We start from the raw sequence: 20,000 nt of genomic DNA on the forward strand, positions 1-20,000 counted from the left end.
GAGACAGTGTACCTGTGTTAATGCTCATATCTCTCCTGAGGAGACAGTGTACCTGTGTTAATGCTCATATCTCTCCTGAGGAGACAGTGTACCTGTGTTAATGCTCATATCTCCTCTGAGGAGACAGTGTACCTGTGTTAATGCTCATATCTCCTCTGAGGAGACAGTGTACCTGTGTTAATGCTCATATCTCCTCCGAGGAGACAGTGTACCTGTATTAATGCTCATATCTCCTCTGAGGAGACAGTGTACCTGTATTAATGCTCATATCTCTCCTGAGGAGACGGCTGTTGCAGGTGTTTGGAGGCTGTATGAAGATATGAAAACATTGTTCTGAATGCCACAATTTGTATTTAATTAGGCAAGTGTACCAGTTCTTAAATTCTTCATTTACGTAAATAATTCTAAACTTCTCCTGTGTGTGTGGCAGGACTGCGTGCGTGTGGGGGGGTGTGCATGTATCCCCCGCTGGCCTGCTTCCCCTTCCAGTGCACTTCAACTGAAGATAATTCACTGACTCACTGATCATTACATGTCAACTCATCTGGCAGAAAATCCTGTTTGGACAGCAAATAAAGGCTTTCCTATTCTGCCATTTTAGCAGGAACTGAGGTCAGTCCTAAGTGTGAGACGTAGATCTTCAGTCTTTTGCACTGTGTATATGCAGTGTGTATTCAAGTTGCTTTGAGTCGTGCTGTACTTTCAGACGCTGGCTGCTGAGTGGTTGCTTTGGACGGTGTCTCAGCTTGGCTCCGGTTCCGTCTCTTACAGAAACTAAAACAAAAGGATGGAAAATCTGTCTGTGTATCTGTGAGAGAAGAGCTGAGTGTTCTCCTGTCGAGGGTTCTGTGTTCTACTGTAGAGGGTTATGTGCCTGTGTTCTAGGGATCTGTTGGGTATATTGGCTGCACAATGTCTCTCTGTTGCTGGATGTGCTCTTTAAAGGCATGTGGAAATGCTTTCTTGCTTAATTATTCTCGGGACACAAATGAGGCGCTTCTCGTTCCGGCTGTAGACAGCCATTTTACCCCGCTGAGGAGCCGCAGGTCCAGCGTGCAGCGGAGAGGGGCTGGTGTGGATCGGGCCGGGGGGGAGAGGCGGGGAGAGGGAGAGAGAGATTCCCTGCTGGGGTTTCTCCGAATCTTAAGTCAGGGAACCTCAGACAGAAAGGCCTGCAGGCTCTACAGTAGGTGTTGAGATAAAAGATAATTTCCTCTGTCTGTTCCTCTGTCCCTTCTCCTGGGCCCCTGATCCTGGGGTCTGTGGGGCAGAGAGAGCCCTTTACCCCCCCAGAACCAGCCCCACCTGCTGGACAGGTGGGTACTTATTCATCTTTATCAATGGACTTTTTCCTGGTAGTCTTGTTGTATGTTTTCTGCTGGATATGGTTTCATCCTGTAATCTGTAAAGTGTCCTTGGGTTTGAGAAAGGTGCCATATAAATAAAATATATTTTTATTATTATTACTCCTGCAGGATGCTGGTGCTGTCCATGGCCCTGGGTTCTGGCCAGGGTCCTGAGGTGTGAAGGTTGGGCAGGTTCTGGCCCAGCTTCAGGCCTGATGGAGCAGGTCGGTAGGTCAGCCAGCGGGGTGTTACTGCAGTCCAGATGAGATCATTAAAATATCAACTCTTTTGCATCCAAAAGCAGGCATTTTCCAGCAAACAACTCCTGGAAAAGTTATAGCAGTAATAATGCTATACAATTTACTGCAAACCTTCACTGTTGCCTTTTGAAAAAAAAACAACAAAATTTGATCCCCGTTTGAAAGGCCCAATTGTATTTTTATCTGCGCTCGTTGCTGTAGCAACCTTTATCAATCCGGGAGAGAGCCGACAAGCATGTGCTCTCCCCAAAGGCGTGTGATGTCATCGCCACAATGTTCTTATCCAATCACAGATCAGAACTCAGGCTCACGAGTTCGAGGAAGACCTCACTTGAAGCTGCCTGATTAGCCAGTACACGGATATCCCAGCTGCTTGATTGGCCAGTACACAGACATCCCAGCTGCCTGACTGGCCAGTACACAGATATCCCAGCTGACTGAAATTGTCTCTGGACAATGCTAGAGCCAGTGTCAGGGCTCTATGGGGGCAGTTTTAGGGGTTTGTGTGGGGCAGTTTCAGGGTTTTGTGGGGGCAGTTTTGGGGGTCTGTGGGGGCAGTTTTAGGGGTTTGTGTGGGGCAGTTTCAGGGTTTTGTGGGGGCAGTTTTGGGGGTCTGTGGGGGCAGTTTTAGGGGTCTGTGGGGGCAGTTTCAGGGCTCTATGGGGGCAGTTTCAGGGCTTTGTGGGGGCAGTTTCAGGGCTCTATGTGGGGCAGTTTCAGGACTCTGTCGGGGCCCAGTCAGGGACGGGGACACCAGGTGGTCTGAACACTGTTCTAACAGAATGGGCCATGAAGCCCCTTTCATTGCTACCTTGAACATGGAACTGAAAGGGTTTTGTGCAGTGACTCATAACATTTCCATTACATTATATCACGCTAACTGCTCTTACCTCCTGAGCTAATGTTGTCACCAGTGTCCCCATTACATTACAGACATTTAATAGAGGCTCTTATGTACAGCGACTTACACAACCATGACTTTTCTTACATAGAAAACCGCCTTGCTACCGCTTCGGCTCCACAGCGGTGTCCCCCTCAGACTCAAACCTGCAACCTCAAAGCTAAAAGGCCAGTCTATCCTCCACTACTCTAAACCCTAAACCCTGTCCTACACTACCCTAAACCCTATCCTACACTGCCCTAAACCCTATCCTACACTACTCTAAACCCTAAACCCTATCCTACACTACCCTAAACCCTATCCTACACTGCCCTAAACCCTATCCTACACTACTCTAAACCCTAAACCCTATCCTACACTACCCTAAACCCTATCCTACACTGCCCTAAACCCTATCCTACACTACTCTAAACCCTAAACCCTATCCTACACTACCCTAAACCCTATCCTACACTGCCCTAAACCCTATCCTACACTACTCTAAACCCTAAACCCTATCCTACACTACCCTGAACCCTAAACCCTGTCCTACACTACCCTAAACCCTAAACCCTATCCTACACTACCCTAAACCCTATCCTACACTACCCTAAACCCTAAACCCTATCCTACACTACTCTAAACCCTATCCTACACTACCCTAAACCCTAAACCCTATCCTACACTACCCTGAACCCTAAACCCTGTCCTACACTACCCTAAACCCTAAACCCTATCCTACACTACCCTAAACCCTATCCTACACTACCCTAAACCCTAAACCCTATCCTACACTACTCTAAACCCTATCCTACACTACCCTAAACCCTAAACCCTATCCTACACTACCCTAAACCCTATCCTACACTACCCTCAACCCTAAGCCGTGTCATACACTACTCTAAACCCTAAACCCTATCCTACACTACCCTAAGCCCTAAACCCTATCCTACACTACCCTAAACCCTAAACCCTGTCCTACACTACCCTAAACCCTATCCTACACTACCCTAAACCCTAAACCCTATCCTACACTACTCTAAACCCTATCCTACACTACCCTAAACCCTAAACCCTATCCTACACTACCCTAAACCCTAAACCCTATCCTACACTACCCTAAACCCTAAACCCTATCCTACACTACCCTAAACCCTAAACCCTATCCTACACTACTCTAAACCCTATCCTACACTGCCCTAAACCCTAAACCCTACACTACCCTAAACCCTGAACCCTATCCTACACTACCCTAAACCCTATCCTACACTACCCTAAACCCTAAACCCTATCCTACACTACCCTAAACCCTAAACCCTATCCTACACTACCCTAAACCCTAAACCCTGTCCTACACTACCCTAAACCCTAAGCCCTGTCATACACTACTCTAAACCCTAAACCCTGTCCTACACTACCCTAAACCCTAAACCCTATCCTACACTACCCTAAACCCTAAACCCTATCCTACACTACCCTCAACCCTAAGCCGTGTCATACACTACTCTAAACCCTAAACCCTATCCTACACTACCCTAAGCCCTAAACCCTATCCTACACTACCCTAAACCCTAAACCCTGTCCTACACTACCCTAAACCCTAAACCCTATCCTACACTACCCTAAACCCTAAACCCTATCCTACACTACCCGAAACCCTATCCTACACTACCCTAAACCCTAAACCCTATCCTACACTACCCGAAACCCTATCCTACACTGCCCTAAACCCTATCCTACCCTATTCAAAGCCTGTGAAGTGGATAAACAGTTGGGGGACAGTGGGTCTAAGGCTGAGGCTATGCTAATGGGTCTAAGGCTATGCTCATGGAGACTCGGGCTATGCTAATGGGTCTGAGGCTATGCTCATGGAGACTCCGGCTATGCTAATGGGTCTGAGGCTATGCTAATGAGTCTGAGGCTATGCCAATAGTGACTCAGGCTATGCTAATGAGTCTGAAGCTATGCTAATGGAGAATGCAGCAATGGCCTGGAGCAGCTTCTGCCCTCAGACTTCTCCTCCTCCATTTAAAAAACTCATCAAATCAAAACTAACGGGCGGAAATGCTAATTCTGCATGCAGCTTGACGTGGGTCCCAAATGTGTCAGGCGGTCCTAAGGGAGACAATCAGATGCAAATCACCATAATTAAGTCCCCTCGTTTGACAGGACTGCATCAAAATTAATATTTGCATAAATGGTAATGAATTCTCCTCCACACACAGGTGGGACTCTCACGCCAGTCCCTGGGGTAATTTGGCTGCAAATTGGATGTTTGTTTGAATCGCTTGGCCGTGAGATGTGCTACATGAGAAATGTGTTATTATTGCGGTTATTGTTATTATTATTATCTGAGGGTGTTTGTTTAACAGATGTAAAGGATTCGAGACAGAGAGGCGTTTGTCTGTTGGGTGAGGTGCTAACGCTCTAATTACAGCCTGCTCTCTACACAATATCCGTTTCGCTGTACACACACACACACACACACACACACACGTCTGCTTAAAAGAGTTTTATATGACTCCACCTTGCCTGCGCAGAGCAGGCTCTGTGAGGGGGATTTACCCAGTGATGTGTAGTGGGGAGCAGCGGATTGTGACGTGCGGTAGACTAGTTCATCACTCGCGGTGACATTTAATAAAACTCGCCTGGTTTAACCCGGCCCTGGCTGCAGCCCACAGCGAGGAGCAGGTATTACCCTGTCTGCAAAGCAGCAGAGCAGCATTGAGGAGCAGCAGTGAGGAGCAGTAGAGCAGCAGTGCGGAGCAGCAGTGTGGAGCTGTAGTGAGGGGCAGCAGTATGGAGCAGCAGTGAGGAGCAGTAGAGCAGCAGTAGTGTGTGAGCAGCAGTGAGGAGCAGCAGTGAGGGGCAGCAGTGAGGAGCAGTAGAGCAGCAGTGTGGAGCAGTAGAGCAGCAGTGTGGAGCAGCAGTGTGGAGCAGTAGAGCAGCAGTGTGGAGCAGCAGTGTGGAGCAGTAGTGAGGAGCAGCAGTGAGGAGCAGCAGTGAGCAGCAGTAGTGTGTGAGCAGTAGTGTGTGAGCAGCAGTGTGGGGCAGCAGATGAGGTGGTATATGTATGAGGCATGGAGATCAGACCATTATTATTCAGCACAGAGATCAGATCATGATTGTTCAGCACAGAGATCAGACTGTTACATTACATTAATGGCATTTGGCAGACGCTCTTATCCAGAGCGACGTACAGTTGATTAGACTAAGCAGGAGACAATCCTCCCCTGGAGCAATGCAGGGTTAAGGGCCTTGCTCAAGGGCCCAACGGCTGTGCGGATCTTATTGTAGCTACACCAGGATTAGAACCACCAACCTTGCAGGTCCCAGTCATTTACCTTAACCACTACGCTACAGGCCGTCCCTAGACTGAAATTATTCAGCACAGAGATCAGAGTGTGATTATTCAGCACAGAGATCAGACTGTGATTATTCAGCACAGAGATCAGAGTGTGATTATTCAGCACAGAGATCAGACTGTGATTATTCAGCACAGAGATCAGAGTGTGATTATTCAGCACAGATATCAGACTGTGATTATTCAGCACAGAGATCAGAGTGTGATTATTCAGCAGTGGGACGGTGCGTTGTGGGGAAATGAGCTACTCACTGGTCCAGGGTGGTGGCTGTCAACAGAAGTGACAAAATGAATGGAATCTTTCCCAAAAAGTCTCCTAGCAACTGGAGGAGCAGGTATCTGCTGTCTGCAGACCCCTGCCACCACAGAACCCCCCCAACACCCCCACTCCGCCCCTCCTGCCATCGTAAAGCACTCAACCCAGTTCCTCTGACAAAATATGCGAACACTTTTAGCAACCAAAACTACACTTACACACAACACCCCGCACATAAATCATGAAGTTCCACACGACCGATAGCTACTCCTTTACATGATAATTTTTAATTTATTTATTTAATATAGTTTCGAAAGTGTTCAGAGAAGCCTTGGATAAATACCTGGAGTGGCCTTTTTAGTGGCGAGTTCTCTTGGTTATTGATGGTAGGAAGAGCCCGTATTTCATTTGAAGAACCCAGTAAACAAGCACTATTGGACAGGTGTGATATGGAAATCCTGCTCTCCCAGAGCCCAGCAGAGAGTTATGAACCTGTGTGTCCCGCTGCTGTTCCGACTAATATACTCCCTGCAGATTTAGTCATTAGGAAGAGCCGGGTCAAGGCCAAATTGACATCAAATGGTCTAAATTAGCCCCACTCTTCCCCATTGATTTATACTCAGCTGTAAATTGCATCGGGTGTGAGGAACTCTTAAACAATGTCCTGGAGTCTAATTGATCTCCGGATTGGAGGCATCATTAAGCCGGGATCCAGGCAGCGGAGAGGGGTGATTATTATCAGATATGGCCCCGGCACAAAGAGGCTGTCCTCTGCAGCCAGCAGCCACTGGCAGAGTGCTGGGCTCTTGTTAGAGGGTTAGCAGGTTAGCAGGTTAGCGCTGAAGCGTGTTTCTGGAGCACAAAGCGAAAAACCTCCTCTCCCTTCTGGCCCCTGGCAGCAGAGTTATGCTCAGTGTAATCCTTCAGATTACACACTGTACACATCTCTGACTCCAGTGTAATCCTTCAGATTACACACTGTACACATCTCTGACTCCAGTGTAATCCTTCAGATTACACACTATAAACACATCTCTGACTCCAGTGTAATCCTTCAGATTACACACTATAAACACATCTCTGACTCCAGTGTAATCCTTCAGATTACACACTGTACACATCTCTGACTCCAGTGTAATCCTTCAGATTACACACTGTACACATCTCTGACTCCAGTGTAATCCTTCAGATTACACACTGTACACATCTCTGACTCCAGTGTAATCCTTCAGATTACACACATCTCTGACTCAAATGTAATCCTTCAGATTACACACTGTACACATCTCTGACTCCAGTGTAATCCCTCAGATTGGACACGTTACTGGGGATTAAAGAGGAATTTGGGGGTTTTAACAGAGCTGTTCCACATCGCGTTCCTAGGCCTGTGTATATTTGTTTTTCTTTACATGCTTCTTTGGAATTTTGCAAAATAAGAAAAGGCACTAATAACTGTGTGTTATTATCAGAGATTCTTACTGATTTGATCACAGACTTTTCCCCCAAGCAACATTGTTCTGGTGCTGCCCCAACATTGTGGTACTGGGCTGGGTGTTCCCCGGTGTTGGGCTGAACAACTCTAAAACAGCACACACACCATTCTAACACACACCACTCACACTCACCACTCACACACACACCACTGAAACACACCCTCTGAGTTGTATTACTGCACATATCTGTTAAACAGGCTGAATATCCCAACTAACCGTCATTTACACCGTCATTTTATTATTATTATTTTATGTATTTATGTTTTTAGACCTAAATACATCCCACGAGTGTGAGACAGAAGATGAATTATTCAGCTGCGTATCAGTATGCAGGACACACAGAAACACACAGACACGCAGGACACACAGACACACAAAGACACACACAGAGGCTCAGACACACAGAGACGCACAGAGATTCGCAGACACACACGCAGACACACACAGACACACAGAGACACACAGACACACAGAGACGCACAGACACGCAGAGACACAGAGATACACAGACACACAGCGAGGTTTTAGGAGTACACGCAGGCAAAAAGATTTACTCCATACTGCTCCACTTGCACACAGAATAACAAGAGGTTCTCCTGCTGCTCCTGGTGCAGGTCTACTGAAACACCCCATCAGCCTGTGCTGGATTCATTAGGAATGACGGCATGTGCACTCATGTTGAGATTAACAACAAATAAACAATAAGCCATCTTTGTTGGATGGGAAATTTCGACCCACTTCATGTAAAGCACAGAAGCCCACTTAAAGCGCTGTTAGGACGCAGTGCATTTTTTTTTTTTTTACACACATCTCTCCTGATATTCAATTAGACATGACCTGGAGCCGGCATCTGCTTCCTCTGCGTATGGAATCGTGCACGCTCTGTTTCACCGTGCAGTACGCAGCTGGTCCCGTTAGATCCCCGTCTCTGCAAACTGTCATTACAGCGCTGTCATTATATAACAACACCCCAGCCCAGAGCAATGCAATTACTAGGAGTTGAATATTTTGGGCCTTTTCAACCTTTTTGAAAAATAATACCAGTAGATAATAACTTCCTGGTTTTTATACTTTCTCTCATATTTTACCCTTCACTCTCTCCCTTTTATTTGTTTACTGTAACTCGCTTCCTATTTTCTTATTTTCTTCCTTGTCCCACATCTTCCCTTTCTAATAAATAAATACATACATACATTAAAACCATAACACGCTTGCACCATACAGTGTAAATGCAATGAGAATACGTTTCTATTCCAGAAAGAGCAGGAGCTGGAGTTCGATGGTTTTTAACTTTTACCCAGAGCCCTGTTGAGACGCTTTGGAGCCACCGATATTTCAGGTTCGTGATAATTCCTGTTTGACTGAATACTAGAAATACAACGTAGTTAATCGAGAATGAATGGCAATTTGTCAGGGTGTGCATTTCTTCTCAAATGGAATACAAGCCTGTTGTCATTATCCAGACTAATATCTGGCCGTTGAACTGAAAAATGGGCATTGAAATTGGTATTGATCAGAACTGGAAGTGTACGCTTCCTGCATCTGTGGAAACCGTGCAGGGTTCGTCTACTATAAGTTTTCTTCTTTTTTTAAATATATATATATATATATATATATTTTTTTTTAAACAAAACATTTCCCTGGTGAAGGAATTTATTTGATTATGATTAATTTCTGGTAATTACTTCCTAGATTTACGCAATTTTGTTCTGGGTTTGAGCCGCAGATATGACCGACCGTGGAGGAAATAAAACCCAGTGCATTATTGCCACCAGGGGTCGCTGGTACTCCTCCAGTGACTTCTGGAGCCGCACCCGGGCAGTAATTGCAAAACCGTTCCAGGGTATCGGCATGACCTGCAAGAAGAAATATTTAATATTTTACAATCAAGAAAGTCACACTTTCGTTTATCGGGTTAAGAGTGTTTAGCGAACAGTTGAAACCATACAAGTCGAACGTACTGCAACAGTAAAATGTCCTCGGTGACATCCATCACGTCACCTCTGTCGGAAGAGCCCCTGTGTACGGAGAGCGCTTGTCTCATTTCCAGCACTTTGGCTTTAGTTCATATGCTGACATTCTACCGATCGATCCATCTGCCTACGGCACAGCAAAGGTTTGCCTAACCTTGGAGCATGAATTATGTAAAATGGCGGACATTAATACTTGTCCACATCAACTCCCTTGATATTGTCCGTTAGAATAACCGTAGTTAAAGTGGAGTCATCCAAGGTCTATTTCATCACCGTAAAGGGCAGGCAGTTCGCGTGTGAACACATTTTGACGCTTTTTTCAAAACACCTATATAGGCTAGTTCAATAAATTATGATACGGGACAGGGTTCACAAAAGTATTTTATGAACATTCGTACCCCATGCGATTCGCCAATACTTTGTAATTGATGGATACAAAAAATGAAAACGCTTCAAAATTTGATATCACTTGTAACACTTAATTCCCCTGTGTGTATACCCAATCTGTGAATGTGATTAACACTTCCTCAAAAGTGGAGGAATACATTGGGATTTTTGTATCCTAAGTGGGATAGCGGGTGAAATTTCACATAGCAGTTAGTTCCAGGTAATCTACATTGCCGAATCTTGTCGTATGCCTCTCGCTTGGTTTAGACAACCCGCCCTTCTTTACTTTATTTTCATTTGGGAGTTTTTGGTAATTTGGTTGGTTGCTGCCAGACTAACTCATTCACTCACCTATTCCTCAGAAAAGAACGCCATTGGCTTTCAAACGTGTCACTGAGATCCCGCCCCACCCTCTCCTCCCCCCCCCCCCCCCCCCCCCCCCCGCTGCAGCGACTCCCGTCCGTTCCGCGCTTCTCCTCCGGAAAGTACAGACCCAAGTTTCACCGTGGATGAGAGAGATAGAGCGGAGGAGCAGAGTTTGAGAGGAGCGTCGGGTTTGCGACGGGGGTAATTCGCGTTTAGCTCAGTTTGGCGTTTGCAGCGACACGCAGCATTTCGGAGCTCGACACGAAAGGAGGATGAACCCATGAATGCACGCGCTGCTTGCGTTACAGTCGCAATAATGAGTGAAATAGACCGTTCTGCTCTCCTTTCAACTTGAGAAAACTGTGAAACTCCGGAGTTATACGCCAAGACCGGACAGGGAGCGCCACAGAGTATCTCGTGCTGTATCATTGTTTATTTTGGAATACGCGAGGGGATGCTGTGCTTCTGACAGGAAAAAGGGATTTCCTGAAAACTATCGCTGTTGTATGATGTTGATCCCAGCCAGTGAACTGGACGCTTCTCTTCTTTAACGCGGGTTAGCTCTAAAGTGGATTGATTATGTAGCGAGAATTTTTTTTTGTCTTTTCACTGAAAACGAACAAATGCACGCGCAGCTTTTGAACTGTTCGCTTAAAATGTCCAAGATGAGCAGATTACGGATTGCAAAGGGGGTTGCGCTTCGTGCTTGCCCGATATTGAAAATTATTTTCTTGACTTCCTTCTGGAGAGGTAAGATAATTACCTATTATCTTGTTGTCCAAACTTGTTGCATTACTGTTCATTTTCTAGATCACGAAATTTAATCGTTAGTTTAATTTTGTTTTCCAGTGAAGACACGCGTAAAATACCCACACTTTGAGTGCAAAGTTTACATGTTTAAAGTTCTGTTCTACAAGTACGTCTACTTAAGATATTTTATATATAACCTATATAAATTTGCTATTCTTGCGGAACGATTTTGAAATGTGATAAATTTATTGTGCGCGCGAGGAAAGAGTACTTCAGTATTGTTCTGAGAATTCCACTTAAATGTTTTCTTTTCAGAATTTACAATAAAAGCTGCGAACGGCATACAACAGATTTTTACGGTTATAAATCACAATTACATTTTTATATTAAATCCGTACCTTGAGGCTTCTGCTGGAATGATTTATGTCTTTGATATTAATATTAATATTTTTGCTCTGTACCTATTGTCCGTGTGCTTCGCCTTTCTGTTATTAAGCCTGGACAAATGTAATGATACATTAAACACAGTTTTAAAAATCCTAAACAAATAAAACATAAAGGATGTTCTGTAAAAGGATTGCCACTGTAATGCCCCCTTTGAAAAGTACCGTTTAAAAGGCCATGGCTGTTTGATCCACTAAACTGTGGATTATCGTTGTCTAATTGAGCTTTAACCCCGAATCTTTTCGGACAGGAGGTCTTCGCGCCACACAGAGCGGTGTGTTCTGGAACTTCCCGTTTTCCGTTTGCATCGGCACCTCTGCCGGGTCTGATTTTGATGTTCCGCCGGGGAAGGGTTCGGGTACCCGGCGTGTCGCTGGAATTTTTAGTTTGGGGTGTCCTGTATGTTGTCTTTTCACACACTAAGTGAACGCGAGAGAGCAGTCTGTTTAATCACATAGATTTTGAATAAAATAATTTAAAAATAAAATTTCTAAATACCTGATTTTGATAATTTAGCTACTGAATATTTAATTTGTAAACAACTGTCGTGATATTAGGCCTACTCGGTGTGTAATGTGTACTTATTTAACGAGGGCAGGAAATGTGCAATATTTTAGTAAATAACGAATTTGTGCAGGCACGACCTCTTGTCAGGAAAGTAGGTAATTTCAAACGGATGATCTAGGCCCCGTTTGGTGTGTTTCGCCACGAGGCTGTGGTTGTGAAATAAAGTCCATGCATCACTTCTACGCCTGCCTCGCATTAATCTGAATTAGGCGCGCTGATTGTACCCATTCATTACCTGGACTAAAGACCGCGGAGAATAATGTAGCCCTTGTTCTCCGGCGCCAGGTATCGCGGTAAAGAATATGTGGACTGTCCGGCTGGCCCCCGCAGCCGGCTGAAACTCAGAATAAGAGCCGCTGTTGTGAGCATTTATCGACCCCGTATTCCGACTGCAGCTTCGGACGTTCTGTGCGGCGTACATTCGAAAATCTATATCTATTTTTTCACCAGTTTACAATCACTTGCAATGCCATCTCCCTTTCTTTCTTTCTGCAATGATTCATATATAGATTTGGCGCTTTGCGCCGCTGAGAGCTATGAGACTGTCTCCCGGCGTGATTCATTGAGAAGTCGTTGGTAGAAATGAGTTCTGAGCATTTTCTCGCGGAGGTGACAATTTGGTTCTACCACTCATTACTTTTTTTGTGTGTCTGGGCGTGATTTTTATTCGCGGCGTGTCCGTTTCGCCCTAATAAAATGCGCTCCAGTCCTTCCGACTGAGGGGGCCGATCGAAGCGGCACTGCGCGGCGGAATGCGGGCGGAAGTGGGGCGCTCTTGACCCCCCGCTCCGCCGATCTATTGTGCGCGAGGAGTGCCGCTTCAAACGGGCAATCAATGGCGCGTGGCTGCGCATGGAAGCGGAGGGCAGCTCGAGGGCTTTGATCTGCGGCGCTTAACCACCGCGCGCTTCCGGCCCCTCGAAAGCCACTTTCCCGAATCCTGAACTCCTGTCTGCGCGGGAAGCACGTTTTAAATTGCGCTAGAATAATATCCTTTCTAATTTCATGGTGGCACAGTATGCGGTGAAAACTGATTTAGCCTGTGTGCCGGGGTGAGATAAAGTTTGATGTGCAAACCCGCAAAAAAAGCCCAATTAGACCTAGAATCAGGTGTCTCCTCCAGATCTTTGTTTAATGATGGACGTGGATGTGTACTTGTGAGAGAGGGCCGAAGGCGCTGAGAGAGCAGAGAGCGCGCAGTAACGCCTGACTGGCACTCAAACAATCAGCATGGCCTCTTCACCCTGATCATGTGGAGTAATTACGGGCGCCAGGTCTGCCCTGATGGAGTGATGCCCAAGATCGCTGTGGTGATGAGAGGAGGTGGATCCATGCTTGCCAAGCCGTCTCTCTCTCTCTCTCTCTCTCTCTCTCTCTCTCGGTTTGGGGGAGACGGACGCTTTTGGGGGGGAGAGAGACAGACGCGTTGGGGAGACGGACGCGTTGCGGAGACGGACGCGTTGGGGAGAATGACGCGTTGCAAGCAAAGCAGGAGCAGCCAGTTAAAGCAGGGAAAGAAGGGGCAGTGCAGGGTTTGACGCAACTCTGTGATATTACTGAGGCCTGCTGCACAGTGTGTGTGTGTGTGTGTGTTGCGCAGTGTGTGTGCTGTGCAGGGTGTATGTGTGTGTGTGCAGGGTGTGTGTGTGTGTCTGAGTGTGAGTGTGTGTGTGTGTGTGTGTGTGTGTGTGAGTGTGTGTGTGTGTGTGTATGTGTGTTGTGCAGGGTGTGTGTGTGTGCAGGGTGTGTGTGTGTGTCTGAGTGTGTGTGTGTGTGAGTGTGAGTGTGTGTGTGTGTGTGTGTGTGTGTGTATGTGTGTGTGAGTGTGTGTGAGTGTGAGTGTGAGTGTGTGTGTGTGTGTGTGTGTGTGTGTGTGTGAGTGTGTGTGTGTGTGAGTGTGAGTGTGTGTGTGTGTGTGTGTGTGTGTGTGAGTGTGTGTGTGTGTGTGTGTGTGTGTGTGTGTGTGTTGTGCAGTGTGTTTGAGAGAAAGCATCAGCATGCTGCAGTAGTCATTTTATTACATTAAATAATTGAATGTCACAAAATCTGTTTTTTTGGGATTGGGGAAAAGAAGGCAATCTCTGTGGCTTTTTTGCAGTTGGAATGATTTTGTGCCACCAGATTTCTCTAATTAAACCAGTTAAAATTTAAGGCACTGCTCTCAAAGAAAAGATAATTAAGGGAAAAGCAGGGGTGGGTTATGTTAATAGTTATGGTAATATTGAAAATAATATAAGAGGAATACTCAGGGCCAGGGTGATTATATGTGCCGCCCTGTTTCTGACTCTGTGGGCTGGAGTTATTCTGCTGTAGCAGACAGTTGGCTGGTCAAGGGCAGCTCATGGAAGGGGGAGGAGTAAAAATAAAAAGATGTTTTAATTATGGTGGAGCAGCTGAAGACAGAAGAGCCTGGCTTTGGGGAAGAGGGGCTGCTTGTGTTCTGAGTCAGTGAAGCTGAAGACCAATCGCCTGATTGGCCCGGGGACCGGAATCACAAAGCACTGACCTCGGATCAGCTAGACATGCAGCATCAGCACCCAGCATACATACTCGCTCAGTCTACAGACCCACTCAGCCTACAGACCACCTCAGCGTACAGACCCACTCACCGTACAGACCCACTCAGCCTACAGACCACCTCAGCGTACAGACCCACTCACCGTACAGACCCACTCAGCCTACAGACCACCTCAGCGTACAGACCAGACCAGCTCAGTGTACTGACCGGCGTCAGTGTGAGTGAATCTGATTTGAGGAAGTTGTGAATGGACCGTGAAGGGGGGGTGGACCCTGCATTCTGAGGTCACCGTATGATTGGTGATTGATGTATCACTTGACTGATTAACTGCCTGCTATACCCCGCCCCTCATTAATGTCCTGTGTGAGAGAAAAGAAAAAAAAGTTTGCATCCTGTGTATTTAAAATGCTTGAGCATTGCCTAGCATGGGCCGTAGGTTGTTGCAGGAGGTTCTGGTTGCAGGAGGTGATTGGTGCAGGAGGTTCTGGTTGCAGGAGGTGGTGGTTGCAGGAGGTTCTGGTTGCAGGAGGTGGTTGTTGCAGGAGGTGGTGGTTGCAGGAGGTGGTTGTTGCAGGAGGTGGTTGTTGCAGGAGGTGGTGGTTGCAGGAGGTTCTGGTTGCAGGAGGTGCTTGGTGCAGGAGGGAGGCAGATCTGACGCTGAGATATCTGTTGCTGTCACTCTGTCAACAAATGAGGAGGCGCGATTGAAGCTGTCAGGTCGTCAGCCCGTCATAGCAGCAGGCCTGTCACGACAGATATAATTACACCTCCCCGGCACACGGGAGACAGCCTCTGAGCTGCAGACGCCACTCGGCCGTCTGACGGAGTGTTTGCCAACATCACATTCATCCTCATATTCACACTCCTGCTTATTCATACTTACAACCTCACAACCAAAATATAACCAGCTGATGTAACAGGCTGATGTGTAAAATGTCCCTCATTTACCCGACTTCCTGTGAGCTTGGGTTAGTGTTTTCCCATGAATCTGTGCGGAACAGGAAGAGGGGGAGGGGGTGGCAGGGTGTGTAGTTCTGCAGTTGTTTAGCGGTGTGGATGTTAGGAGTGTGTGGGGTAATGTGATGGAGTGTGTGGGGTAATGTTAGGGTGCTGATGTTAGGAGTGTGTGTGCTGATGTTAGGAGTGTGTGTGTGCTGATGTTAGGAGTGTGTGTGGGGTAGCGTTAGGGTGCGGATGTGATGGGGTATGAGGTGACAGTAATCTGGGAGGAAGCGGTGATGAATGTGATGGCTATCAGTGGTGTCTTAATTGAGATAATGACCTGCAGGAACAGAGAGATCCCCCCCTCCCTCACCCCCATCCCCCGGACATACAGCGCACTGTTATTTATATTTATATTTCACACATCAATACTGAGCATTTCTTTATTTTATGTGTTACGGTATTTTTATGCGAACTGATTCACCATTTTTGTTCTCCAACCCCAAATATGAAAAATGTATCTTTGGAATTAGACAAAAGTCAGATCTTGGCCCTGGATTTATATTCATATAGATTTCTGATAAATAGCGGTTGTGCTGTCATTTAGTTATCTGCACATGTGCAGTAGCATCTCAGTGCTGTTACTGTAGAAGAACATCATTCTGCTACCCAGCATGCCCTGGGTGATGTTCCTGTCCAGACGTGCATTGTCTGGTCTTCTAAGTGATTGTTTTCTGTTCTTTCAGGAGATCCTCCATTTTAATCTTTCAGATGTTCAGAGGAAGCGCATTCTGTGCATTAAGACTGCTGCCTGCAGTAGTGTCGAAGTCACTGTTAACAATTTTCCATTTTATATACTTAATGAAATGAAAAACTTTAATCTCAGCAAATTGATTTCAAACTGTAGTAGAGAGAGAAGAAAATGCAACATCAGTGAAGCAATCTGGATCCATATCATCGTCAGAAATCAATTTCTGTGACACCTGAGTGCACATACACTTAACATGAAAGTGCAGTTTAGCCACTCTGTATTAATTTATGAGTGTTAGCATCCAGCCTCTTAACTCTGGACTCTGGGGCTGTGGTGTCTGGTGTGGCTCTAATGTCTCTAATGGAAGAGACCTTTCTGAACACTCCTCACTGGCTCCTGAAACTGTCCTTCCATTGGTCCATCAGTTGAGGATGTGTTAAAACATTACTCTGTATTGGATTCAATGAAATTCTGGTTTGTGCTGGTTTGTTTGTGTTGGTTTGTGCTGGTTTGTTTGTGCTGGTTTGTGTTGATTTGTGCTGGTTTGTTTGTGTTGATTTGTGCTGATGGGAAAATAATTCCCTGTGGCTTGAACCATGTCTGGTGCGCTCCTCTCCTCCCTCCTCCTCTCCTCCCCCTCTTTCCTCCTCTCTCTCTCTCCTCTCTCCCCCTCTCTCTCCTCTCTCCTCTCTCCATCTCTCTCCTCTCCTCCCTCTCTCTCTCCTCCTCTCCCACCTCCCTCCATCCCTCCACTCCCTCCATCTCTCTCCTCTCCTCCCCCTCTCTCTCTCCTCCTCTCTCTCCTCCCTCCATATCTGCCCTTCCTTCATCTCTCCCCTCCCTCCATCTCTCTCTCCTCCCCTCCCCCTCTCTCTCCTCCTCTCTCTCCTCCCTCCATATCTGCCCTTCCTCCATCTCTCCCCTCCCTCCATCTCTCTCTCCTCCCCTCCCCCCCTCTCTCTCCTCCTCTCTCTCCTCCCTCCATCTCTGCCCTTCCTCCATCTCTCCCCTCCCTCCATCTCTCTCTCCTCCTCTCTCTCCTCCCTCCATCTCTGCCCTTCCTCTATCTCTCCTCTCCCTCCATCTCTTTCTCCTCTCCTCCCCCTCTCTCTGGACATTGTGGAAGTCCCCGTCAGGCCTGACAGACTGGTGGAGGCGGTGCTTGTGAGCTCGATTAGAAGGCGCTGGAGTGGCTGTTGAGTGAAGATGGATCAACAGAGTTCGTACCAAATATGTTTAACACTGTAAAACATTGTTTGGCTTCGGAAGGAAATGAGTTTTATTCAAATCAGGCTGAAATCTTAGCACACGCTTTGAATGCTTTTTCTGTCAGAATTGCTGTAAGAACAACACGTCTTTAATACATAACGCATATTTAATGCACTCACAATCATAATGGCTTCTGGGGGCTTCCAATGTTTTATTTTATAATTATTGTTTTTATTCTAATGAAGTACTAGTAATGAGTAATTATTATATAATGGCACATTTCACTGTGTAATGGCCCCATATTCCACTTGCGAGTCCCTGGTGATATGACACACACACAGACACACACACAGACGAGCTGTTTCTCCAGCACGTTTTATACACTCTGGACTTTTACACCGTAACTCATGTTTATCTCTTAGAAAGTCATCACTGTCATGAATAGTTAATACACATGTGCAGGAGTGGGGGCCAGTGGACCGCTCCCGTCCCGCAGATTAATCTCCGGTCTGAAAGGGAGCTGCTCTGCAGATAAATAAAAGGAGCTTTTAACGCCGCGCTTTTGTTAAATAATTTTGAAGTGAGCCTCCTGTGCGTATTTCATTCTGCCACATTACACACTGACATTTGTTCCATGCTGTGGTGACAAATGTCAGCGCACCGGCGTACGAACCCCAAAACCGGCCCCCGATCTGGGGGCACTGCGCTCGACCTGGGGGACAGACTCAAATGTTAAAGAGCCCAATTCATTATTTCACTAGTCGGGTCATAAATCCCTTTTGCTCTGTGGCTTGCAGAGGAAACAGAATCAGAGTTTTGGTGTATGGTGCCGTATCAGGGCCGTGTTTGTGTAGCGCTGTGTTTGTGTAGTGCTGTGTTTGTGTAGCGCTGTGTTTGTGTAGTGCTGTGTTTGTGTAGCGCTGTGTTTGTGTAGCGCTGTGTTTGTGTAGCGCTGTGTTTGTGTAGCGCTGTGTTTGTGTAGCACTGTGTTTGTGTAGCGCTGTGTTTGTGTAGCGCTGTGTTTGTGTAGCGCTGTGTTTGTGTAGCGCTGTGTTTGTGTAGCGCTGTGTTTGTGTAGCGCTGTGTAGCGCTGTGTTTGTGTAGCGCTGTGTTTGTGTAGCGCTGTGTTTGTGTAGTGCTGTGTTTGTGTAGTGCTGTGTTTGTGTAGCGCTGTGTTTGTGTAGCGCTGTGTTTGTGTAGCGCTGTGTTTGTGTAGCGCTGTGTTTGTGTAGCACTGTGTTTGTGTAGCGCTGTGTTTGTGTAGCGCTGTGTAGTGCTGTGTTTGTGTAGCGCTGTGTTTGTGTAGCGCTGTGTTTGTGTAGCGCTGTGTTTGTGTAGCGCTGTGTTTGTGTAGCGCTGTGTTTGTGTAGCGCTGTGTTTGTGTAGCGCTGTGTTCGTGTAGCGCTGTGTTTGTGTAGCGCTGTGTTTGTGTAGCGCTGTGTTTGTGTAGCGCTGTGTTTGTGTAGCGCTGTGTTTGTGTAGCGCTGTGTTCGTGTAGCGCTGTGTTTGTGTAGCGCTGTGTTTGTGTAGCGCTGTGTTTGTGGGGACTCTGGAGCGTTGTGCTGCTGATATATTTGATCATATTTATGAAGTGAAGCTCTTACAGTCAGGGTAAGGGCCGTCTGGGGGCTGGGGGGGTAATGGCGTGAAAGTGCCACACCCAGGGGCACTGCTCAGCCCCAGAGCCTGAACGTGTTTGCACCCCTCTAACGCTGACCCTCAGCTAATTAAGAGGGCCCCTCCAGCCAGACGGAGGGGCCGGATGGTGGTGGAAGTGATGGGGGAGGGTGGAGGTGATGGGGTGGGTGGAGGTGATGGGGTGATGGGGGAGGATGGGGGAGTATGGGGGAGGGTGGTGGAGGTGGTGGAGGTGATGGGGGAGGGTGGTGAGGGTGATGGGGTGATGGGGTGATGGGGAGGGTGGTGGAGGTGATGGGGAGGGTGGGGGAGGGTGGTGGAGGTGGTGAAGGTGATGGGGAGGGTGGTGAGGGTGATGGGGAGGGTGGTGGAGGTGATGGGGGAGGTTGGAGGTGATGAGGTGATGGGGGTGGGTGGAGGTGATGGGGTGATGGGGGAGGGTGGTGGAGGTGATGGGGGAGGGTGGAGCTGATGGGGTGATGGGGGAGGGTGGGGGAGGGTGGTGGAGGTGATGGGGGAGGGTGGAGCTGATGGGGTGATGGGGGAGGGTGGCGGAGGGTGGTGGAGGTGATGGAGGGTGGAGCTGATGGGGTGATGGGGGAGGGTGGAGGTGGTAGTGGTGATGGGGGAGGGTGGTGGAGGTAGTGGAGGTGATGGGGTGATGGGGGCGGGTGGAGCTGATGGGGTGAGGATGTTTGTCAGGCTCGTGAGGGGGGGTTGTGGAGCGGCCGGTTAGCGGATCTGAGGGGTGATTACTCCTCCTGAGGGGGGGTTCTGCTGCAGCCCTGGCGTCTGCCGGCTCCACAGATTGCCCCGCCCCCCCCGCCGTTTGCCCCGCCCCCCTCCCGCTGCTACT

The 20,000-nt window shown here is 47.4% G+C and overlaps 1 protein-coding gene across 1 annotated transcript in view; it reads left to right on the top strand.

Annotated features, from left to right (window-relative positions):
- Window positions 1-10,478: 10,478 nt before the first annotated feature.
- si:dkey-215k6.1 (transmembrane protein 132C) overlaps window positions 10,479-20,000 on the top strand; it is a 192,968-nt gene continuing 183,446 nt past the window's right edge. Inside the window, exon 1 of the mRNA XM_061260929.1 lies at window positions 10,479-11,075. Coding sequence (XP_061116913.1) covers window positions 10,949-11,075 — 127 coding nt within the window. The 5' untranslated portion in view covers window positions 10,479-10,948. The remainder of the gene's footprint in view (window positions 11,076-20,000) is intronic.

The sequence above is a fragment of the Conger conger genome, chromosome 11, assembly GCF_963514075.1.
Source record: "Conger conger chromosome 11, fConCon1.1, whole genome shotgun sequence".
NCBI lineage: Eukaryota > Metazoa > Chordata > Actinopteri > Anguilliformes > Congridae > Conger > Conger conger.